The sequence below is a fragment of the Carassius auratus genome, chromosome 13 (genome assembly GCF_003368295.1).
Source record: "Carassius auratus strain Wakin chromosome 13, ASM336829v1, whole genome shotgun sequence".
Taxonomy (NCBI): Eukaryota; Metazoa; Chordata; class Actinopteri; order Cypriniformes; family Cyprinidae; genus Carassius; species Carassius auratus.
The window spans coordinates 363,696-382,027 of record NC_039255.1 but is presented as its reverse complement, the minus strand read 5'-3'; the positions used below and the strand labels follow the sequence as shown (position 1 = coordinate 382,027).

The 18,332-nt window shown below is 36.4% G+C and overlaps 1 protein-coding gene across 2 annotated transcripts; it reads left to right on the top strand.

The window, feature by feature from the left end:
- Positions 1-1,285: 1,285 nt before the first annotated feature.
- Positions 1,286-17,642, top strand: LOC113112278 (FERM domain-containing protein 6-like). Of its 2 annotated transcripts, none has more exons than XM_026277695.1 (14): positions 1,286-1,432; positions 7,363-7,560; positions 7,813-7,903; positions 9,689-9,768; positions 10,095-10,171; positions 11,035-11,230; positions 11,585-11,740; positions 12,256-12,321; positions 13,351-13,419; positions 13,619-13,793; positions 14,392-14,655; positions 14,978-15,109; positions 15,955-16,022; positions 16,103-17,642. In XM_026277695.1, the coding sequence occupies exons 2-14, from the start codon at positions 7,483-7,485 to the stop codon at positions 16,352-16,354; spliced, it is 1,704 nt and encodes a 567-aa protein (XP_026133480.1). In that variant the 5' UTR covers positions 1,286-1,432; positions 7,363-7,482; the 3' UTR covers positions 16,355-17,642. The 2 variants fall into 2 exon arrangements, with proteins under 2 accessions (XP_026133480.1, XP_026133479.1); XM_026277694.1 differs by having other exon boundaries at positions 10,092-10,171.
- The last annotated feature ends 690 nt before the right edge of the window (positions 17,643-18,332 follow it).

Below are 18,332 nucleotides of genomic sequence, written 5' to 3'. Positions count from 1 at the left end.
AGAGGATAACTCCTATTGGCCTGTCATGAACCTTAACGGACCCTTAATCACCCCACATACACAAACAGCATGGCTCCTCTTATTCTGCACACTGATCAGACCTCCAGGGGGTTAACTGTGGGATGGGGGTGGTCTCCGCCTCCCTGAATCAGTGTAATCTCAGACAGGTTCATGCTGATCTTGATTAGTAATCTTGATTGTTATGGGTTTAATCTGACCCAGGCAGGTCCAGAGATTTCATTGTTATTGCTTAAAGAAGAGAAAACCCTGCTAAAGTGAAGAAAAAATATTTCTGCACAGTTTTGCACATATGGTGAACAGCACACAGCTGATTCGTTAATTCAGGAGCCTATACTGCAGCACAATATATAATATAATAATTTCCACCAAAATAATGTAGCTACTACAGATATTGTAGTTTTAAAATCATGAACTAATATGGGCTTTCTTTCAATCAATGTTACGTTTCAGAATGGTTTTAATACATTTAATTATTTAGCATTATTTAGCATTTATATGTAGTTCTATAACCGAGATAAAAGGTTTCAGAGGATCCATGTCAGCTTGTAACCTTATTACAGTCATACACATTTTATTATATTATGTCAGACCTCTAACAATAGGCTAGCTATAATAAGGCTACAAGAGCTGTGTTAACTTTTAATTAAACTTTTGAAACTTGAAACTTTTAACTTTTTTAATTAAACTGTGTTAACGTTTGATGTATTTATTTGAGATTGCAAGAGGTTTCATGTTCTTTGATTGTAATTTATTTATTTATGACTGGTGAAAAGAAGGTTTCAGGATCCTTGACCGGTTGTAAACTACTTTTGTAGTCGTAAATTTTTTTTATTTTTGACGATAATAAGAAGCTTACAAAAACAATAATAGTCCGATCTGATCACCTATGTTTTTAGACGAAAGCAGTTTATTCATGGTGAATATTTGTAGTTTTTGCAACGTGTTTTACAAGGCCCGCATGACAAGTAAACAAGCTTAATGCATTTTAAACTTAATCGATTTATACAAAACTTTACTGCATTTTTTCATCACATCAACAAAATGCAATGTGTACAGCTAAACTCACACACACAACTGTTGTTGTATATCAATTTAAAAGGAGGATCATACATATGCATGAATTTGGCGGAGGGGTATTTGTTTATATAGGTTTTTACCACGGACAACCAAAGTTTTACAGTTTCCCCTCAGTATTTCAGTTTTATTGTGCATTGGTTGTTGTCGCTGACAAATTTACCTATTGAAATTTAGTAGTAATGTGTTAGTTTTTAGTGCGGTGTAATGAAACCTCCCCCCCTCGCAGCGGTGATTTGGTTCGGTCCTATCGACAGCTCCGATTCTCTCATCAGTGAGTTGTACTACAACAGCATCAAACTGGAAAACAAACGTGCACTCGCGATTTTAATAAGCGGTAAGTGCATTTTTCAGCTCCTAAGAGCATATTTTTTTTTGTATTTGAAAGTAATGTACTAGCTGTACCTGTGGCAAGAATGTATTCTGGATCTAGGCTAATTCAGCATGTGCACAGAATTATTTTAACTACAGTCATGGGACTTAAAAAATCATGTAACTGTTTGTTTGTTGTTGTTGTTTTCCATCTGCAGTATTTTGTCAGAGAAACTAATTGATTTATGGTCGTTTTGAATGTTTTGAGCAATTATTTTCTCTTTATAGTCAATAAATGTGATGTGACCTCATTTATCTCTATTTTTATTTATTATTTTTTGCAAATAATAATACATTTATTAAGCATTTTTTTCTTTACAATATGTTTTAAACACATTTGTTAGATATGTGAATCTGTTTTCTCTGGAATTGTTCTGTTGTTTGTCATATATTCCACAATTAAGCTTAAGCATTTTATATTGAGCATTTTGTCTTGTACAGTCGTTACAGTTACAGCTGAGCTCATTTTCTTTCTATAGAGTCCACTTCACTGTTGTTTACAATATAAAACGAATGCAAAACCTTTGGCTAACTTTTCATTAGCCATTAAAAGAATTCAGATTTGATATATCTATTCTAAATCTGGAAATTAGGCTGATTTGTGTGTTTTCATGAGTGATATTGAAACTTCTACAGTTACTTTCCCACCCATGAAGTTGCTCTGCAGGTTGTTTCTTTATATAAACACTGAGATTGTAGTGTATGAGGACACTAGTACAGACAGTGAGCTGGATTTAATGCACAAGAATATAAAATATGGTTAAATACAGCCTTTGGACAGATTTTTAACAGTTTGGACACATAGGAACTTTTAGGCTGTGTGAACGGTACAGAAAGGAAATCGGTTGGAAGTAAATTGCGGATATAACAGACTCACCCTTTGACAGGTCTAAACATGAACGCACATTCAACGGACACAGAGTTATGCAGGTTCATGACAAGATGATGAGTGTTTTTTCACAGCCACAGATGGGTGCAAAACCGGCTTTTGACTTGTTCTCAGATCTTAGTGGTTGGTAAAGCCTTGTGATTGGCATTGTGCAATAACTCAAAAGGTGCTTTCCTGTAGGAACCGCATTTCGCTTGAAGTGCCTGATTTATGCTTGGACATCATTGCTCTCAGTATTTCCTTAACAAACAAGCTCACCAAGTAGCCTGCCTGTTATCGTGAGGCTCATCTGAATCTGTTTACACTGGAATTGCTCTGGAATGGACAGACACAGTGATATTTGCATGTGTTCAGAGGTGCTGGGATTGTGAGAGAAACATAGCCGCAAACTGTTGGTGTGGTTGTGCTGAAGATTTGTTCTTGCTTCGAGACTTGAGTCATCCTTCTTTATCGGTCCTTGCAGAGAAAGTTGCTTTTTCAGAATGAAGAATGTTAGAAGCTAAATTTACTGTTGTTTTTCTCAGAGAGGCGTGTGTGCCTGAAAGTTTGATTTGATTTAGAGTGACAGTTTCCAACCAAACCAACTAAACATTCAACTCTATAAAAACAAAATGAATCAAATCTAAATTAGAGAACATTTTGTCACCATTTATTCACCCACTGTTTGAGTTCCTTTTTTCCCCATAGAAAACAAAAAAGTGATTTTTTTTGTTCTTGCAAATACAGTGAACTTTAACTGAAGCTTTCAAGCTTGAATGTAAGGATACAATATGATTCTAAATGAAGCCTAAAATACTTGTTTGCTTTACTGTAAGGCTTACGATATCAGATTATGTACGATACGGTACGATATCTTTGTGTGATGGACAGGCAGTTATTCAATAAACTTCCTTATTTAACGAAAGAAGTACCAATTTTGAATCTGATATGTTCAATTCATCTTTTGAATTTTGTTTCATCTGGTTCACAAACCCAATCGGAATAATTCTTTCACAAATTGACTGATATGGTTCTTGAATTCAGCTCATTGATTAAATCATTTGATCCCAGTGGTTAACAGCTCAACTAGAGGGAAAGTTTATCAGTGAATAATGACTTCATATTCTGTATCTTGCACAAAATCAATACTTTAGTTAGTATGATACTTTTGTATCCTTTTATGAAGACTGAAATTGAAGTTCAGTCTTATGGTGTTGGAGTATATGTTCTCTCTGACCTTCTGGGACTGTTTGCGGAGGTGTTCAGGTCTCATTCACTTTCAGATTGAACAAACAGGACTGTGGGTTGAGTTGGTTTAAGTGTTAAACTGCCAACTTCCTCTTGTTTATCAGTTTCTTGACATCTCTCTAAATAAATTATGAGCAGTTTGACATTGTTTGTTGCAGATTTCCTGGGGATATGTACATGATATTGGCAAATACAATTGGGATGTAAATGTATCAGGGCTTATAAATAAGTATGCCCAGATGATCTGGGCAAAAACGTGTAGGTTTCAAGGCAAATGTTGCTTTCTTACAACTAGATCATGTCCTTGGTTTTTTATGGTATTCAGACTTATCAGAGATGTATAGTAACGAAGTAGAACTACTTCGCTACTGTACTTAAATACTAAAAGGCGGTATCTGTACTTTTCTAGAGTATTATTTTTTTCTCCTACTTCCACTTTTACTTCGGTACATATTTTCGCTGAGTTTAATACTTTTACTCCGATATTTTTTTTATGTGCTGCATCGTTACTCGTTACAATTATAATAATGTTACGAATCATTCCATTACAAACCACTGCCAGAACTGTAGATGGCAGGTTTGATGAAGCTGGCACATCATTGAGCGAATCAAGCGATTAAGAAGACTGCGCGTGCTGACTGAACTGCTGTGAAGAGAGAGATGAACACCGAACCGAGCCAGATAATGACTCGTTCACGAGTCAAGAACCGGTTGCATCGGTTCTCGGATGACCAGTAACGTTAGTTCTTTCTGACAGTTCGATTCAATAAACCAGTTGAAGAAAACAGTTCACCGATTCTTTTGCGCTCGATGCAATGGCGTCATTGGCGTTGACTGCACATGGGCTCATAACATTAACACAGAATCAGTTCAGAATCAATCACCAAAAGAATCAGTTCGTTTCAGACGCTCTGTGTGTGTCGGTTTGCTTCACGCTAAATCACACATGCGCAGTATCATCAGCTCCTCGGTTCACGAATCGGACGCGTCTGACACAAACGGTTCTTGACTCGTGAACGAGTCATTATCTGGCTCGGCTCGGTGTTCATCTTCAGTTCTCTCTTCACATCAGTTCAGTCAGTGTACTGTTTGAGTCAATGAATTACTCCGGGATATTGGTTTGTTTTAACTCCGAGGGAGTGTCAGACACATTAAACAAGTTAACAGCTTAATTCATCTGTGGATTAATGCGTATTGGAGACGCAAACTGTTTAAAACGATTCAGTTCGATTTGGTGGACTGTTTCAAAAAGATCCGGTTACATCGAATGATTCGTTCGCGAACCAGATATCACAAACTGCTTTGTTTTTAACTGTCTTAAAACAGACACGGAAGAGAAGACAATGCTGAATAAAGTCATAGTTTTTGCTATTTTTGGACCAAAATGTATTTTCGATGCTTCAAAAAATTCTAAATGACCCTCTGAGGTCTTATGGGTTTGAAACAACATGAGGGTAAGTTAATAATGACATCATTTTGCAAATTGGGCTAACTAACCCTAGTAACCCTTTTTTGTTTACAAGAAGTTACAGTCAAAGGAATTGTGATTGTCCTTTAGGTTAATCATTTGAAATAGTAAAAACAATATGTTCAAACTTTTGACTACTTTCTTTAATAGCTACATAACACAATACTTCTACTTTTACTTTCAGTACTTGAGTAGTAAATTTTAAAATAGACTACTTGCAATACTTAAGTACAAAAAATGTTGAATACTTTAGTACTTCTACTTAAGTGTGGTGCTTAAAGAGCACTTCTACTTCTACTCAAGTCACTTTTTTGATAGAGCACTTGTACTTTTACTCAAGTATGGTTCTCTAGTACTTTATACATCTCTGAGACTTATACAATTGGTTTAGTTTGAAGTACTGGGCATTGATCTGCAGTTTTTGATTTTAAAATGGTACCATGGTTGACTAGCTGTTTGTTGGCTAGTTTAGATTAGACTTTGTCAAAAATATGAGAAGAGTTGTGATAGTCTTGGAAGAATCAAACAAAGAAGTAATGTTTTGCACTGGATGCCATCCAACAAAAGTGTGTATGTAGGGATAGATGATGAAATGAATTTAATTGAAGAAATGAATTTCAAAATGCTGAATTGTTGGCGTGGATAATATATTGGTCTATACAGTTCTTGGATGTTGTATTTTATTTCATAACACCTTTGGAATAACATCATTAGTGGTGTGTATTACACTCAATGTTTGTTTCTGGTGCTGTTCCCAGTAAGTCAAAAGCGATGATGACTGTCATACTTTTGTGAAACACAAAAGGCAGAACAACAACTTTAGTCTACCTTCATTGGTACTGTATGAAGAAAAAATATGCAATAGAAGGAAATGTCATTAATTGTCTGCCTAACATCTCCTGTAGTGTTCCATAGAAGTCAAACCGGTTTAGAACAGCATGAGTAGGTTACAACAGAATCTTAATTTTTAGGTTAACTATTCCTTTAACATCATATCTCAGTCTTTAACTGTCCTTCCATTATCTTTTACTCTCAGGGATGTGTTTATTTTTTTCTGTATGCCATGTATAAAATGAGACTATATAAAATAAAGAAATCAGGACTAGCAGCTGGATTCCCCTGAGGCTGTAGTGGTTAACCGTAGCCTAACGTCTTGATTCACAGGTGTGGATGACATTACTGTGGCTCTGAATCACCCGAAGTTAAACACGTCACTGTAAACACAGTGTGAGAGAGCAACAGCATTAGAACAGCCAAAAAAACATTGTCTGATCTGTGCATATTTCTCCTCTGTTTCACTGGAGAAAGCAATATTATGTATAGAAGAAGACTGGTCGTTTAACTTGGAGCCTTGGTTTAAACTTAAAAGCGTCTTAATTATGATTTATTTATTTTTTAATTGTAATGGACTGAAGTCATGTGGATTACCATGTTGTTTTTATGGCATCCATTAACTACAAAAAGATCCATTGTTGAAAAGTGATGTAATGCTAAGAGGGCACTTTGCTGGAACTCCTGTGTAAGAATAAGTTTTGGTTAAAAGTAATGACAAAGATTTCAATTACATTCATACATTTTAAGTGTGACTTAAAGGGGTCATATGATGCGATCTCAAGTTTTTCTTTCTCTTTGGAGTGTTACAAGTTGTTCGTGAATGGATCCCTAAAGCTGCAAAGATTAAAGTCTCGAACCCAAAGAGATATTCTGTATAAAAGTTGAGACTCGTGAATTGTGATATTATATTTTTTCCATGTCGTCCACCTCTATATCAAATACACAAAATAATGTTCTCTGTACAGCATTGTAGATGAACGGGCTTAGTTTTGTATCAACAGGACAATGCTGATGTTTTTTGTTCAGTAAAAAATGAGAGCAGGTGGAAATTGAAGGTCCACAAACACAAGATCACCCAATAATATTCAACACAGAATTTGCGAGACTCATTGTTTTCAAGTTTAGCATTAATTTCATTATTATGTAATTGTGTTTATATAATCAACTCAACTGGACAGATTGTGCAAAGTAATGAGCTTTTATTGCATGATTGAACTGTTTGTATGGACAAGTTTGTATGAAATATGAGCGCAGGATAAAACCTCATATTCCACCACAGACCTCCTCACCATTTCTGGACAGTCTAGACATTTTAATTACCACAGTATTTTTATTTTTTTGGCCTTGTTTTGTGTTTTGAAATATGAAAAATATGAGTGCTGCTACTTTCAAATGTATGATCTCCACCCGGCAGATGATAAAAATCCTATACACTTACATTGAAGGAGAGTCTGGTTTGTTTTGTGCTGTTTTGCAGATAATCACAATGAAGGAGCCAATATCTGTGAGCAAAGCAACTTGAAGAGAAAGAGGCCAGTGTGAGTGTGTGACTGTATGTCTGTGTACACATATGTATGTGGATGAGCTTGCATAGGCCATGTCTGTCCCCACAAAACAAGAGAGGACAGTATGTGTCCTCCTTCCCACAAAGGAGACACTGGACATCACAGTGGGGGTAAATATTCAGCTCTTGTCATTTTTCATAGTTTGATTTGCAGCATGTCTTCTTATTGTTTCCATGTTGGTCTGTCAATGACAAATTACAAAAAAGCAATAACCTACGTCTGGCTGTATTGTCTATACAGTATATGCAATTTACATATTTGTGTTTATTGCATTGAATGCTTGCATTTAGAATCAGAATGCATTTCAAAATAATGTTTTTATACCGCATTCACTGTCAAATCTGTTTTTCTTTCCCTCCAAGTTGAAAGCAACAGGTCAAGATGTGTTTCACCGTGTCTGTGAGCTTCTCGGGGTTAAAGAGTTGCACTACTTTGGATTGACTTTAGTCAAAGGTAAGGATTGATTCTTCCCAATTACAGTGTACACTTTTAAAGGTTGCAGAGAATGAATGTTTCAGTGAACAGTTCTTAAAAGAACCAGTGTTTTCTTATTGTAAAGACCATTTTAATAATCTAAAGAACCTTTTCCACTGTAAAAACCTTTCGTGCAATAGAAAGGTTACATGGATGTTGAAGGTTCTTTATGGAACCATAGATGCGAAAGAACTTTTTTAGTTGTAGTTGAGTTTATTTGTCTTTCAATGAAGACTTCCAAATGCAAATGCTTACAGCTCAAGGCCTTTTGGTCTTTTGCAAATTCAAGCAATGTATGCACTACATCCGAATGACATAATCTGCAGAACATGGTTAAATACACAAACTTGGTTTTATTCGCAGGAAATGTAGCTAATGTAGCATCTGATATTTGTCTTTTGCAATTCCAATCAGGTTCTTTCTACTGATCTTTCTTGTTCTTTCCTGTCTCTTTTTTCTCTCCTGTTCAACCTCTCATTGGAAAAGCCTCATTCCAGCTTCTTCCTCCCTTTGAATACCTTTTTATGATTTTGTGTCACCCTCCTCTTGGACAAGAGCGTCTTTGTTTTTGTTTATTTGAGGGCTGGTGACCCCAGGGGATTGGAATCAAGCTATATTAACTTTGTTAAGCCTGGAATTCACCATGATTCACCAGAGAGTAATTGATATTGGCTGAGCGTTTAGCAGGGTCACAACCTTCTTGTCATGAACCTCGGATAAAGAGACAGGGAGTCAGAATGAATTTGAGTCATCTAGTAAGGGAGTTAGTGATGCAAAGTTAGCAGTGATAAAGGATGGATAAACAGAACGGAATGTGAACTTTCGCTTGTAAAAACATAACATAAAGTGTTCACATACATTTTTATATAGATACTGAAACATACAGTATCAGAATTTTCAGCATCTAAAACTTAATTCGAATTACTCTGAATTGTCAATATCACACATCATTTATTGAATAATTAATAATAATAACTGAAAAAAGCTTTTGCCGTTTAATATTTTAGTGTTAACAGCGATACGCTACCATGCTGAAGTATGTAATCTTTAAATGTAAAATATTTTATTCAGCAAGGATGCATTAAATAGATCAAAAGTAATCAAAATGTTACAAGATTTCGATTTCAAATAAATGCTGTTCTTTTGAACTTTCTATTCATCAAAGAATCCTGAAAAAATGTATCATGGTTTCCAAACAAATATTACAGTACTGTAGCACAACTGTTTTCAACATTGATAATAATAAGAAGTGTTTCCTGAGCAGCAAATCATTATATGAGAATATATTAGAATATACAAATACTAAATAGGTCACATTGACAAATCAAATAAATCACATGGACCAGTTGGATGAAAAGGACGTGCGAACACTCTGGGAAATAAAATCCATTTCTTGGTTTTAGCTAAATCTTCTTACATTTTTCTATTGTGACATTTCTTTAAACCATCTTAATTCCATTCTTGCACAAGCTCCCTTTTAGAAGTGTTTCCATGATTTACTCAAAGTGCTAGAATTCTTTTGCAATCGCAGTCGCTCTGGCATCAGACTGCTAGTTTTTCCTGGGGTGAGTTTGTCTGCGGTTAGGGCTGTTGCATACCGGGGGCCTGCGTCCACCAATGGCTCAGCGGGTCTTTTCATTCCAGCCGTCTCCCTAATTGAGGTCATTGTTGGGCAGATTTCATGCATGAATTCATGATGCCATTGTTTGCACTCCGAGAGCATTTACGCTTGTTTCCTGTGTGTCCTTTTCTGGGCTGTTTTAGACAATGAGTACATCTTTCTGGACCTGGAAGAGAAACTTGCCAAGTACTTCCCTAAGGAATGGAAACAGGACTCAGGGAAGGTGAGCATAACACACGGTCCTCCATCATTAACACTATAAAAAAGTACCGAAAATTATAAACAACTATGGGATGATCATCATGGTGGTACCATGGTGTTCTTTTACATAGCTGTAATTGCCATGTCTCATCAGTGATAAATTATATAAATAGTATTCATTCCATCATAGTATCACTGTACCATGTCCTGCATGTTCCCTGTGGTAATCAGGGCGGTTACAGTATGGTAGTTAAGATAAACACTAGTAGTCCGGTCGGGATGTGGGAGTGACTTCATAATGAGGGGGTTGCCACAGTAACCTAGTCAAGCCTTTCTTTCTCTCAGCAGGGGTCACAGAGGAGGTCAATCCCTCCCCTGCTCTGTCTGAAGGTCCAGTACTATGTGGAGAACGGCAGACTTCTCTGGTAAGAAACAGGCCAGAGATTCCCAGTGTTTAAAGGGAGGAACCCTCTCATTGGCCTCTTTCCTTCATTAGTTTTAATCCTCCGGGGGGTGTGGCCAGTTTGAGTGGGCTTGTGGTCTTGGTTTTTTATGTGGTCTATCTTTGAAAGCTGTTTAGGAAGAATTTTCCTCCTCCATCTGGGAGTGGTGTAACCGTAAACTGCTCATAATGAAACTCAGACTAACTTTAGATTTGATTAAATGTCGGAAATGAGTGGAGGATTTTGAACTTGGGCTGAAGACTCAAAAACAGTCTGCTTTTTAAATGATTTTTTATGTGTCATATATCGTTTTGCGTGATTAATATAGTTCACCTAAGATTAGAAGATTATGCTCGAATTGTCTTTATTTTGTTCTATTTTAAATTCTTAAATTAGGCTTGATGTGAATTCTTAGACACATTTAATTTGAAATACAGTCTTTTAAAAGTTTAGGGGCCGTTTTAATGCTCATGCTAACCAAGGCTGCATTTATTTAACAGTAATAATTAATAACTCTGTAATATTATTACAATAAAAAAACATTCTATTTTTATATATTTTTAAATGTAATTTATTTCTGTAATGGTAAAGGTGAATTTTCAGCATCATTACTTCAGAAATAGATCTAATATGCTTATTTGCTGCTCAAGAAACATTTCTTATTATTATCAATGTTGAAAACCGTTATGCTGCCTAATATATTTGTGGAAGCAGGAATACATTTTTTAAAGATTCTTTAATCAATAATAAGTTCAAAAGAACAGGATTTATTTGGAATAGATTTATAAATTCTTGCTAAAAATCGATATTCATATTTTATCTTGTACATTTTTTTATGTTCCCAGTGAGCGTAGAGCAAGAAAACTGTACTACTTTGATCTGCGGGAACGTGTCCTGCGCTCAGAATGCAGACAGCAGGAGGAAGTGTATTTCCAGCTGGCAGGATACGCCCTGCAGGCCGATCACTCTGACCACCGCTCGGACGGCCACAGTCGGGGACACGCTGCGTATTTCCAACCCAAAGAATACTTTCCACCCTGGGTGAGTCTTCATTAGAGTGTATGAAATGCAATCACTTACATTTGCATCCAAGCAGGTAGTGCTTACTTTGTTTTGAATCCTAGTAAGATTCGTTTGAAGTTGAAAAGTCCCGAATTTGTTGTATGCTGGTGTCCTCACCAGTGTTTTTTAACTAACAAGACTTTCTTGGACAACCAGCTTCACAAGAAGGCCATGCTGATTGACTAGCATTTTTTGAAAAGCACCAAACCAGCAAATTCTTATTGTGTTTTTACAGCAGGGGTTTGATTAAAGTTTTTGTAACTCTAATAAAGCATGGTTGAGAGCCCACAGTCACTTCATAATCACGCATGACCTGTGTCTGCTCTCTTATAGATAATTGCGAAGCGTGGCATTGACTACCTGCTGTGTCACGGGCCCAAGGTTCATAAAGAGCTGTGGGGGATGTCCTCACGTGACGCCATCCTGCTCTTTATCAGAGAATCTTGCCGTCTGGAGGATGTCCCAGTCACCTTTTATCGCCTACAAAAGGTCAGAGGTCAAGCACGGTTATCGGATTGTCTTTCTGTAGGTCAAAACGTTCTCAGCTGTGGAATGTAGGGAGGTTTCCAAAGTATTTTCATCAAAGTAGAGGTTAAAGGTGAAGTAATTTCTGCACTACTAGTGGCACCTGATGGAACTGCATTCTGCTTGATTGAGTCATGTTACGACAGCAGCTCAACCAATGCTAGAATGATTTCTAAAGGATCAAGAGACACTGAAGACTGTAATGGCTTCTGAAAAACGTACTATCACAGGAATTTTAAATTGTAACAGATATTTTACATTGTAGTTATATTTCAATATCACTGTGTATTTGATCAAATAAATGCAGCCTTGGTGTGCATAAGAAACTTGTGTGCGCATATAATAAAGATGTGAATATTGTCATTTTTTCAGTTTTTAATATAAAAATTATTGTTATGTGTTTTAATTATGCAATATTATATATATATTTATATTAATTTATTATGAAGTGTATATAAGCCTGTGTCTGTTTCCTGTAGGACAAGAAAGAAGAGAAAGGTTCAGCACTCCTTGGACTCACTCTGCGAGGAATGCAAGTGTATCAGGTGTGTGTATCAGAATGAATGAGGCTCTACAAATAGGGAAAGACCACTTCTTGTATTTAATTTGCTGCAGTGCAAAAAACTGGACACCGCAACATCACAACAGTTTTGTTGCTCATCACATGAAATCGACAGCCCCCATTGAAAACGAAAAAGGACTTCTGATTGCTTTCTGCTGCAAAACGTGTGTGAACAGCCTACTTTGTTGTGCAGTCCTTGTGTTTTCTCTTTGAGCCGGTGCCAATCACAATGATGGAGCTCTCCAGATAGGCCTGACTGGAATGCATATATTAGACGGTTCAGTCCATAAACAGGGATTTGGAGTGCATGCCTTTCCCCTGAGCCCTCTGATCTGCCCGTTAAAGCGTCTGGGGTTGGATTAAACTAAGGGCCCTGTGTCTAGGAGATCAAAGACCCAGTGTGGTGAGGCCCTGACCCCAACCTTAAATGGGCTCCCCTTCTGCATTGCTAAAGAACAGGATTTCTATTTTACTCCTTTCTCACACTGCCAAATAAGCTTATATTACAAACGATCTAACAAATGATTTGTGGAAGTGAGCTTTGCAGCAAGTAGAGTTTAGCGATCTGATTGTTTGTCTATTTGAAAACAACTACTGAAACTGTAACCTGAATAATTTTGGTTGGAATGAACTGTGTATTATTTGTATTAGAATAACAAAATGTATAAAAATGTTATGCTTACTTAAGGCACGGTTTTTCTCATATAAATCTTAATATTTGTTATCTAATATAAATGTTATTGCAAAATCTTGTTTAAAATGTTTAAAAAAATCTAAATGCTCTATTTTTTTAAATAAAAATAGCGAATATTTTTATTGATTTTATTAAGTACATAATTAGCAATTATTATTTGGATTTCTCAAAAGTAATACATTAATCTGTAATGGAATCATTAAGGAACCCGAACCATTTAGTGAAATCAGAAACAGCCATTTAATTTTCTAACGATTTTTAACTATGAGTTGACCATTTTATGTGACAGAGGCCTTTTCTTTCTTCTTTATTTTGCAGGAGGTGAACAATGTGCGTGATCTGCTGTATGACTTCCCCTGGTTTCACGTGGGACGACTCACTTTTCTGGTAACAATTAATGTTACTGCTTTTTACGTTATTAGATCACACCAGACCTCACTGGTTCTCCCTCCTTCCAAGTCATTTTGGGTTGATTTATCTTGAACTCCATGAAGTGCTTTGAATTGTGGTGCTCGATCACCTGCTCTGACATTAAAAGCTACTTCTTACAAATCCAGAGGTTCTGTTTTCTGTCTTCTCTGCACAGGGGAAGAAGTTTGAGATCCAGCCGGATGGTTTGCCCTCTGCGAGGAAGCTGGTGTATTACACGGGTTCAGCCTTTCGTTCCCGACATCTTCTGCTGCATTTAAGTTCCTGTCACAGATTGTACCTCAGTTTGCAACCTGCACTCAAACACCTGCGGCAACTTGAGGACTCAGAGGGTGTGTGTCCACACAATATTCCTCTACAAGCCCTTCATGCTTGCTTTTGTAGTATGATATTGTTCCCCCCAGATTTTGCCATTTACATCACTCTGTTTCTAATGCAATACTTCAGAAACAGAGTGATGGAAACATAGATATTGACCTCTGGCTTCTCGATCGCAATATTTGAATCAAGCTTTTTTTTCTCAAGCTGCTTTGAAATGATTTGTATAGTGAAAAGCACTAAACAAGTAAATTAAATTGAAAAATAAAGTGACCAGATTTTTTAAATGAAAACTGGGGACACAATAAAATAAGAAATAATAACATGTATTATATAATAAACATAAAATAGTAAACAGTTACTGTTGCAAATAGAAAATAATTCAAAACGGTATTATAACAAAATTATAACTTTAGAAAAACACCAAAAACCGAGACAGAGATGTCTGGTCACCCTATTGAAATATACAGTTTATAAAATCCATTAATTGGGTTGAAATAAGAACTGGATATGTTAAAGTGTTTGTGAGAATCACCCTTATTTGTCACTGAATTATTGTACCATATCAGACTGTTTTTGACAAAATATAATTTCCTCCGTCTTCGGATCCAGAGAAGAAGAGGTACCGTGAATCGTACATTAGTGATGAGCTCGACCTGGATCAGCCATGCAGCGAGGGCAGTCCCCGTCTGTCTAGACACTCCACCAGCAGCTCTGGCATTGTGGCAGACGCCAGGCAAGTCTCCACAGAGATGGTTTCTATGGTGGAGAAGGAAAAGCCCTTCATCTCCGCTGTCAGTCATGGCTCCTCACAAACCTTTGGCATTGACACCAGCAGCAAAGCTCAGACTGATGAAGATGAGTGGCAGGAGGAAGGTGAGGTTCAAACACTTTAGTGATATTTGGTATAATACTATTGCAGTCGTTTTGCAACAGTAAAACATGTCCTGCTTATCAGTTTGACATGGTCTGCTGACAGATAGGCATTGCTGGGATTCCTCACAAATGTAATGCTAGAAAGCTGCAGCGGTTGTTCTGAAGTTATTTAGTCTATTTGCTCAGTCAGCTTGACTTGCAAAATGTCACGTTCGCACTGACAATGGAAAGACCAAATGTTTTGTCAGGTCTGTTAGGTTTTTGACAAGGTTAAGCATGGATTAGCCCATGATGGACAGTTTGTGATGAAATCTCAATGTAGGTTTGCAGGAGGTGGTGAAGGAGCCCGGGGAGGTCTCTGTGGATGACCCTGTGGATATCTTGCGATTGGCTGAGCTGCTGGAGGGCGTGTCCATCGACTGTCCCACCATCCAATCAGATACCGAATCTAAAGGTGACTCACAAAACAAACCGAATTAGGTCCCTTTCAAACATTATTCTGCATCTGACACATCCAGTCTGAAAACTGATCTCCATTAATTGATCTGTTTCTAATTCATTTGTAACCAGTTGTTTAATTTTTTTATTTTTTTTTTATTGTTGTTAACATAAAAATAAAGTTACTGAAAGCATGGTAAAATATTTTAAATCATAGAGAAAGTGAATGCATACAACCACTGGCAAGATTAATATAATTATATAGAAATATAGGTGCTGATTATTATTTTATATTATCATATTATTTATCATATTATTTCAGTTGTATGTTTGATATATAATATTTAGCAGTTTTTTTATTTAAAAAAAAAATACAGTAAAAACGGTGTGAAATATTATTAAAATTAAAATAGCTGTATTCCTTTTGTGATATGTTTTAAAATGTAATTTATTTCTGTAATGGCAAAGCTAAATTTCCTGCAGCCATTACTCCAGTCTTCAGTGTCACATGATGCTTCAGAAATCTTTTTTTTTTAGTTAATTAAAACAAATGTGCTGCTAAATATTTTTGTGGATAATTTTTTTTTTTTTTTGTAACGATATATAAGTCTTATCTGTCACTTGATCAATTTATTTCATCCTTGCTGAATTAAACTGTTAATTTATTTCCTAAACTTTTGAATGGCAATGTTTAAGTTGAATGTAAACAAATCAATATGTCAGAATATTGTATTGTGCATTAGGCCTTAAAGCATAAATTTAGTTTTTTGACAATTCGTAAATACAGTAAACCAATATTTTGCCCGCAGTCTTTGATTAGAATATATATCTCACCCTGTTTACTGTAACATCTGTTTCCAGGTCCACAAATGAGATCAGTTACAGGCAATGATCAAATGGACCTTTGTGATCCAGATAACATGAAACAGGTTTGCCGTCTATGTCTTCTTCAGTCTTTCCCTTTTCATTTCTTCATCATGTCACTAATTGCTCTCATCACCTATTACAGGTTTCGAATCAGAAGGCTCGTAACCCGGCCGACCGCTACAGTCTGAGTCTGGATGACGTGCGACTGTATTCCCCCCTTCTCCCTCTGGGAACGGCATCGGTTCCAGTCACATCCGTCAGCTACACGTTTGGGCTTCCGCACTCCCCGACCAGCCCGTGTCCAGACAGTACTTCATTCTGTGTCCAGCGCTCCACGAACTGCCTATCTCTGGACCTGCTGGATGATAACCAGTTGCTGGAGCTTGTCCTTTAAGAAACTGAGAAGACTGCTGTTGTCTTGCCATTAAACTGGACAGAAAAATAAAGACAAAACTGAGGCATTAAAAGGACACATTTTTATCAGGAATTTCATTAAAACTCAACCAATGTGTTTCTATGCTGTATGACAGTATGAACAAATGTGGGTTTTTTTGTTATCAATTTTTTTTTTACAAATCTTCGGTCATGTAGAATTTTGTGTTGAACTTTTTTTAAAGAACATTGTTAATTAAGTAACATTAAGAGAAGCAAAGCATTACTACTCTAACACTGGGCCTTGAGAAAATGACTTGATAAAACCGTCTCTTCCAAGTAAATTCCACAATAAGCAACAGGAGTTCTCGCCCACACTGAACTTTCATTGGTACAAATCCTGTTCTGCATGGCAGAAGTGTATATTAAACAACTAAACAAAACATTTCCACATTCTTTGTGGACAGAATAATTACTTGTTGGATCACATCTACTTAGGACATGTTGAAACATGTTATGCTACAAATATGGTTTAGGGAAAGAAACTTTGGACCGCTGAATTTCACATTTGCTCTAAGATAGCTTGAGAATGTCAAAATCTGAGGAACATTCTCTGAATTACATTATGAGAACACATAGAAGCTACCAGAAAATCCACTGAGTGCACAAAAACAAGTCCTATACTCGTGCAATAAAATGCCATGCATTCCTTTAAACAAAGACTTTTAACTTGGGAGATTGTCTGGCTAATCAGTCCTTAATATCAAATATGATAGAAGAATTCACTTCTTTTTCAGTCATGATAAGGCACTGAACATGCTCCACATTTTCCCGTTTAAAACTATAATTGTGTACAAACAATACTTATGTTCCTGAATTACAAAGCATGTGTGAAGTGAACCCGCTTGAAACAGCAACTGGAACTAGGTTAAAAGGTCAAACCAAAATATTCCATGTCTGTTTTCTATGAGATCTAACCACTGGTTTAATATAACATCACTTAGTTCTTTTATAACACATGTAACGTTGAACTGAGATGAACTTTTAAGAACAATAGGAAAAGTCTCGTTCGTTGCATTTAGATCATTGTTTGTTTTGTTCAGGATACATGGAACTCTTTTTTTCCCCCCAATAATTACAAAACACACATCAAGCCCTCAGAGGTTGTGTATATAGTGGAGGGTGTCATTTCTTCATTTATGTATTGTAGACACTCATCCTATTAAAATCATTCTCATATAAGTGTTCCTTTCAGTGAAAGGAAAAGCACCAAGAATGAAAAGTATGAATAAACACATTTTGAAGTTCCATAGTATATGTGTACTTTCATTACTTAGAAATACAATAAACTGCTAAAAGCAATTAGCATAAATGCAGGGCCATATTACGGCTTATTTCTGCATTTCCAGTAAAATTATCTCCCCCAATTCACCCCATGGTTTCGACCCATCCTACATAGGCTAAAGTCACTGAATGAGATCAGATAGAAATGTTGGATACTACTGGAAATGCTGCTATTATTTATTTATTTATTTTGCTTGCCCCAGTGAAGCATTTCTATAAATATAACTAGTTAAGTAGTCAAACTCATTCTATATCAGCAGAATAGTGTGGCACAGAAAGTCTATGTCCATATAAAGATTCTGAATGAATTATGTAGCTAACTGATGCAATAGCAAAAGTAATAGGTCAGTGTTATTATATTGCAGATGAATATTTTGAATAGTTGGATTGTGTATTGTGTATTGCCATATGTATGTGCAAGTCATTGGTGTTTGGTGATGTTTTTAGTGTAAACAGTGTATGTTTGGTGCTGCAGGGGACCCAACCTCATATTCTTTTATAGAACCCAAAAATGCACCCCAGTTGAGAATAGCCACACATGTATCAGTGAATTTAACGTTACAGACAAAATGTGCAAACTTTTCGTTCTCTCCCACAAACACAACATTTAGCCTAGACCTTTCTTGAATACTGTGCAGGTGCATTGGAATCCTAAT

Excerpts from the sequence above, each read along its gene's own strand:
- LOC113112278 (XM_026277694.1), top strand. The coding sequence starts at position 7,483 with ATGTCTGTCCCCACAAAACAAGAGAGGACAGTATGTGTCCTCCTTCCC. Across the intron at positions 15,110-15,954 it reads ATCAGATACCGAATCTAAAG|GTCCACAAATGAGATCAGTT; the intron begins GTGACTCACAAA and ends ATCTGTTTCCAG. Across the intron at positions 16,023-16,102 it reads ATCCAGATAACATGAAACAG|GTTTCGAATCAGAAGGCTCG; the intron begins GTTTGCCGTCTA and ends CACCTATTACAG.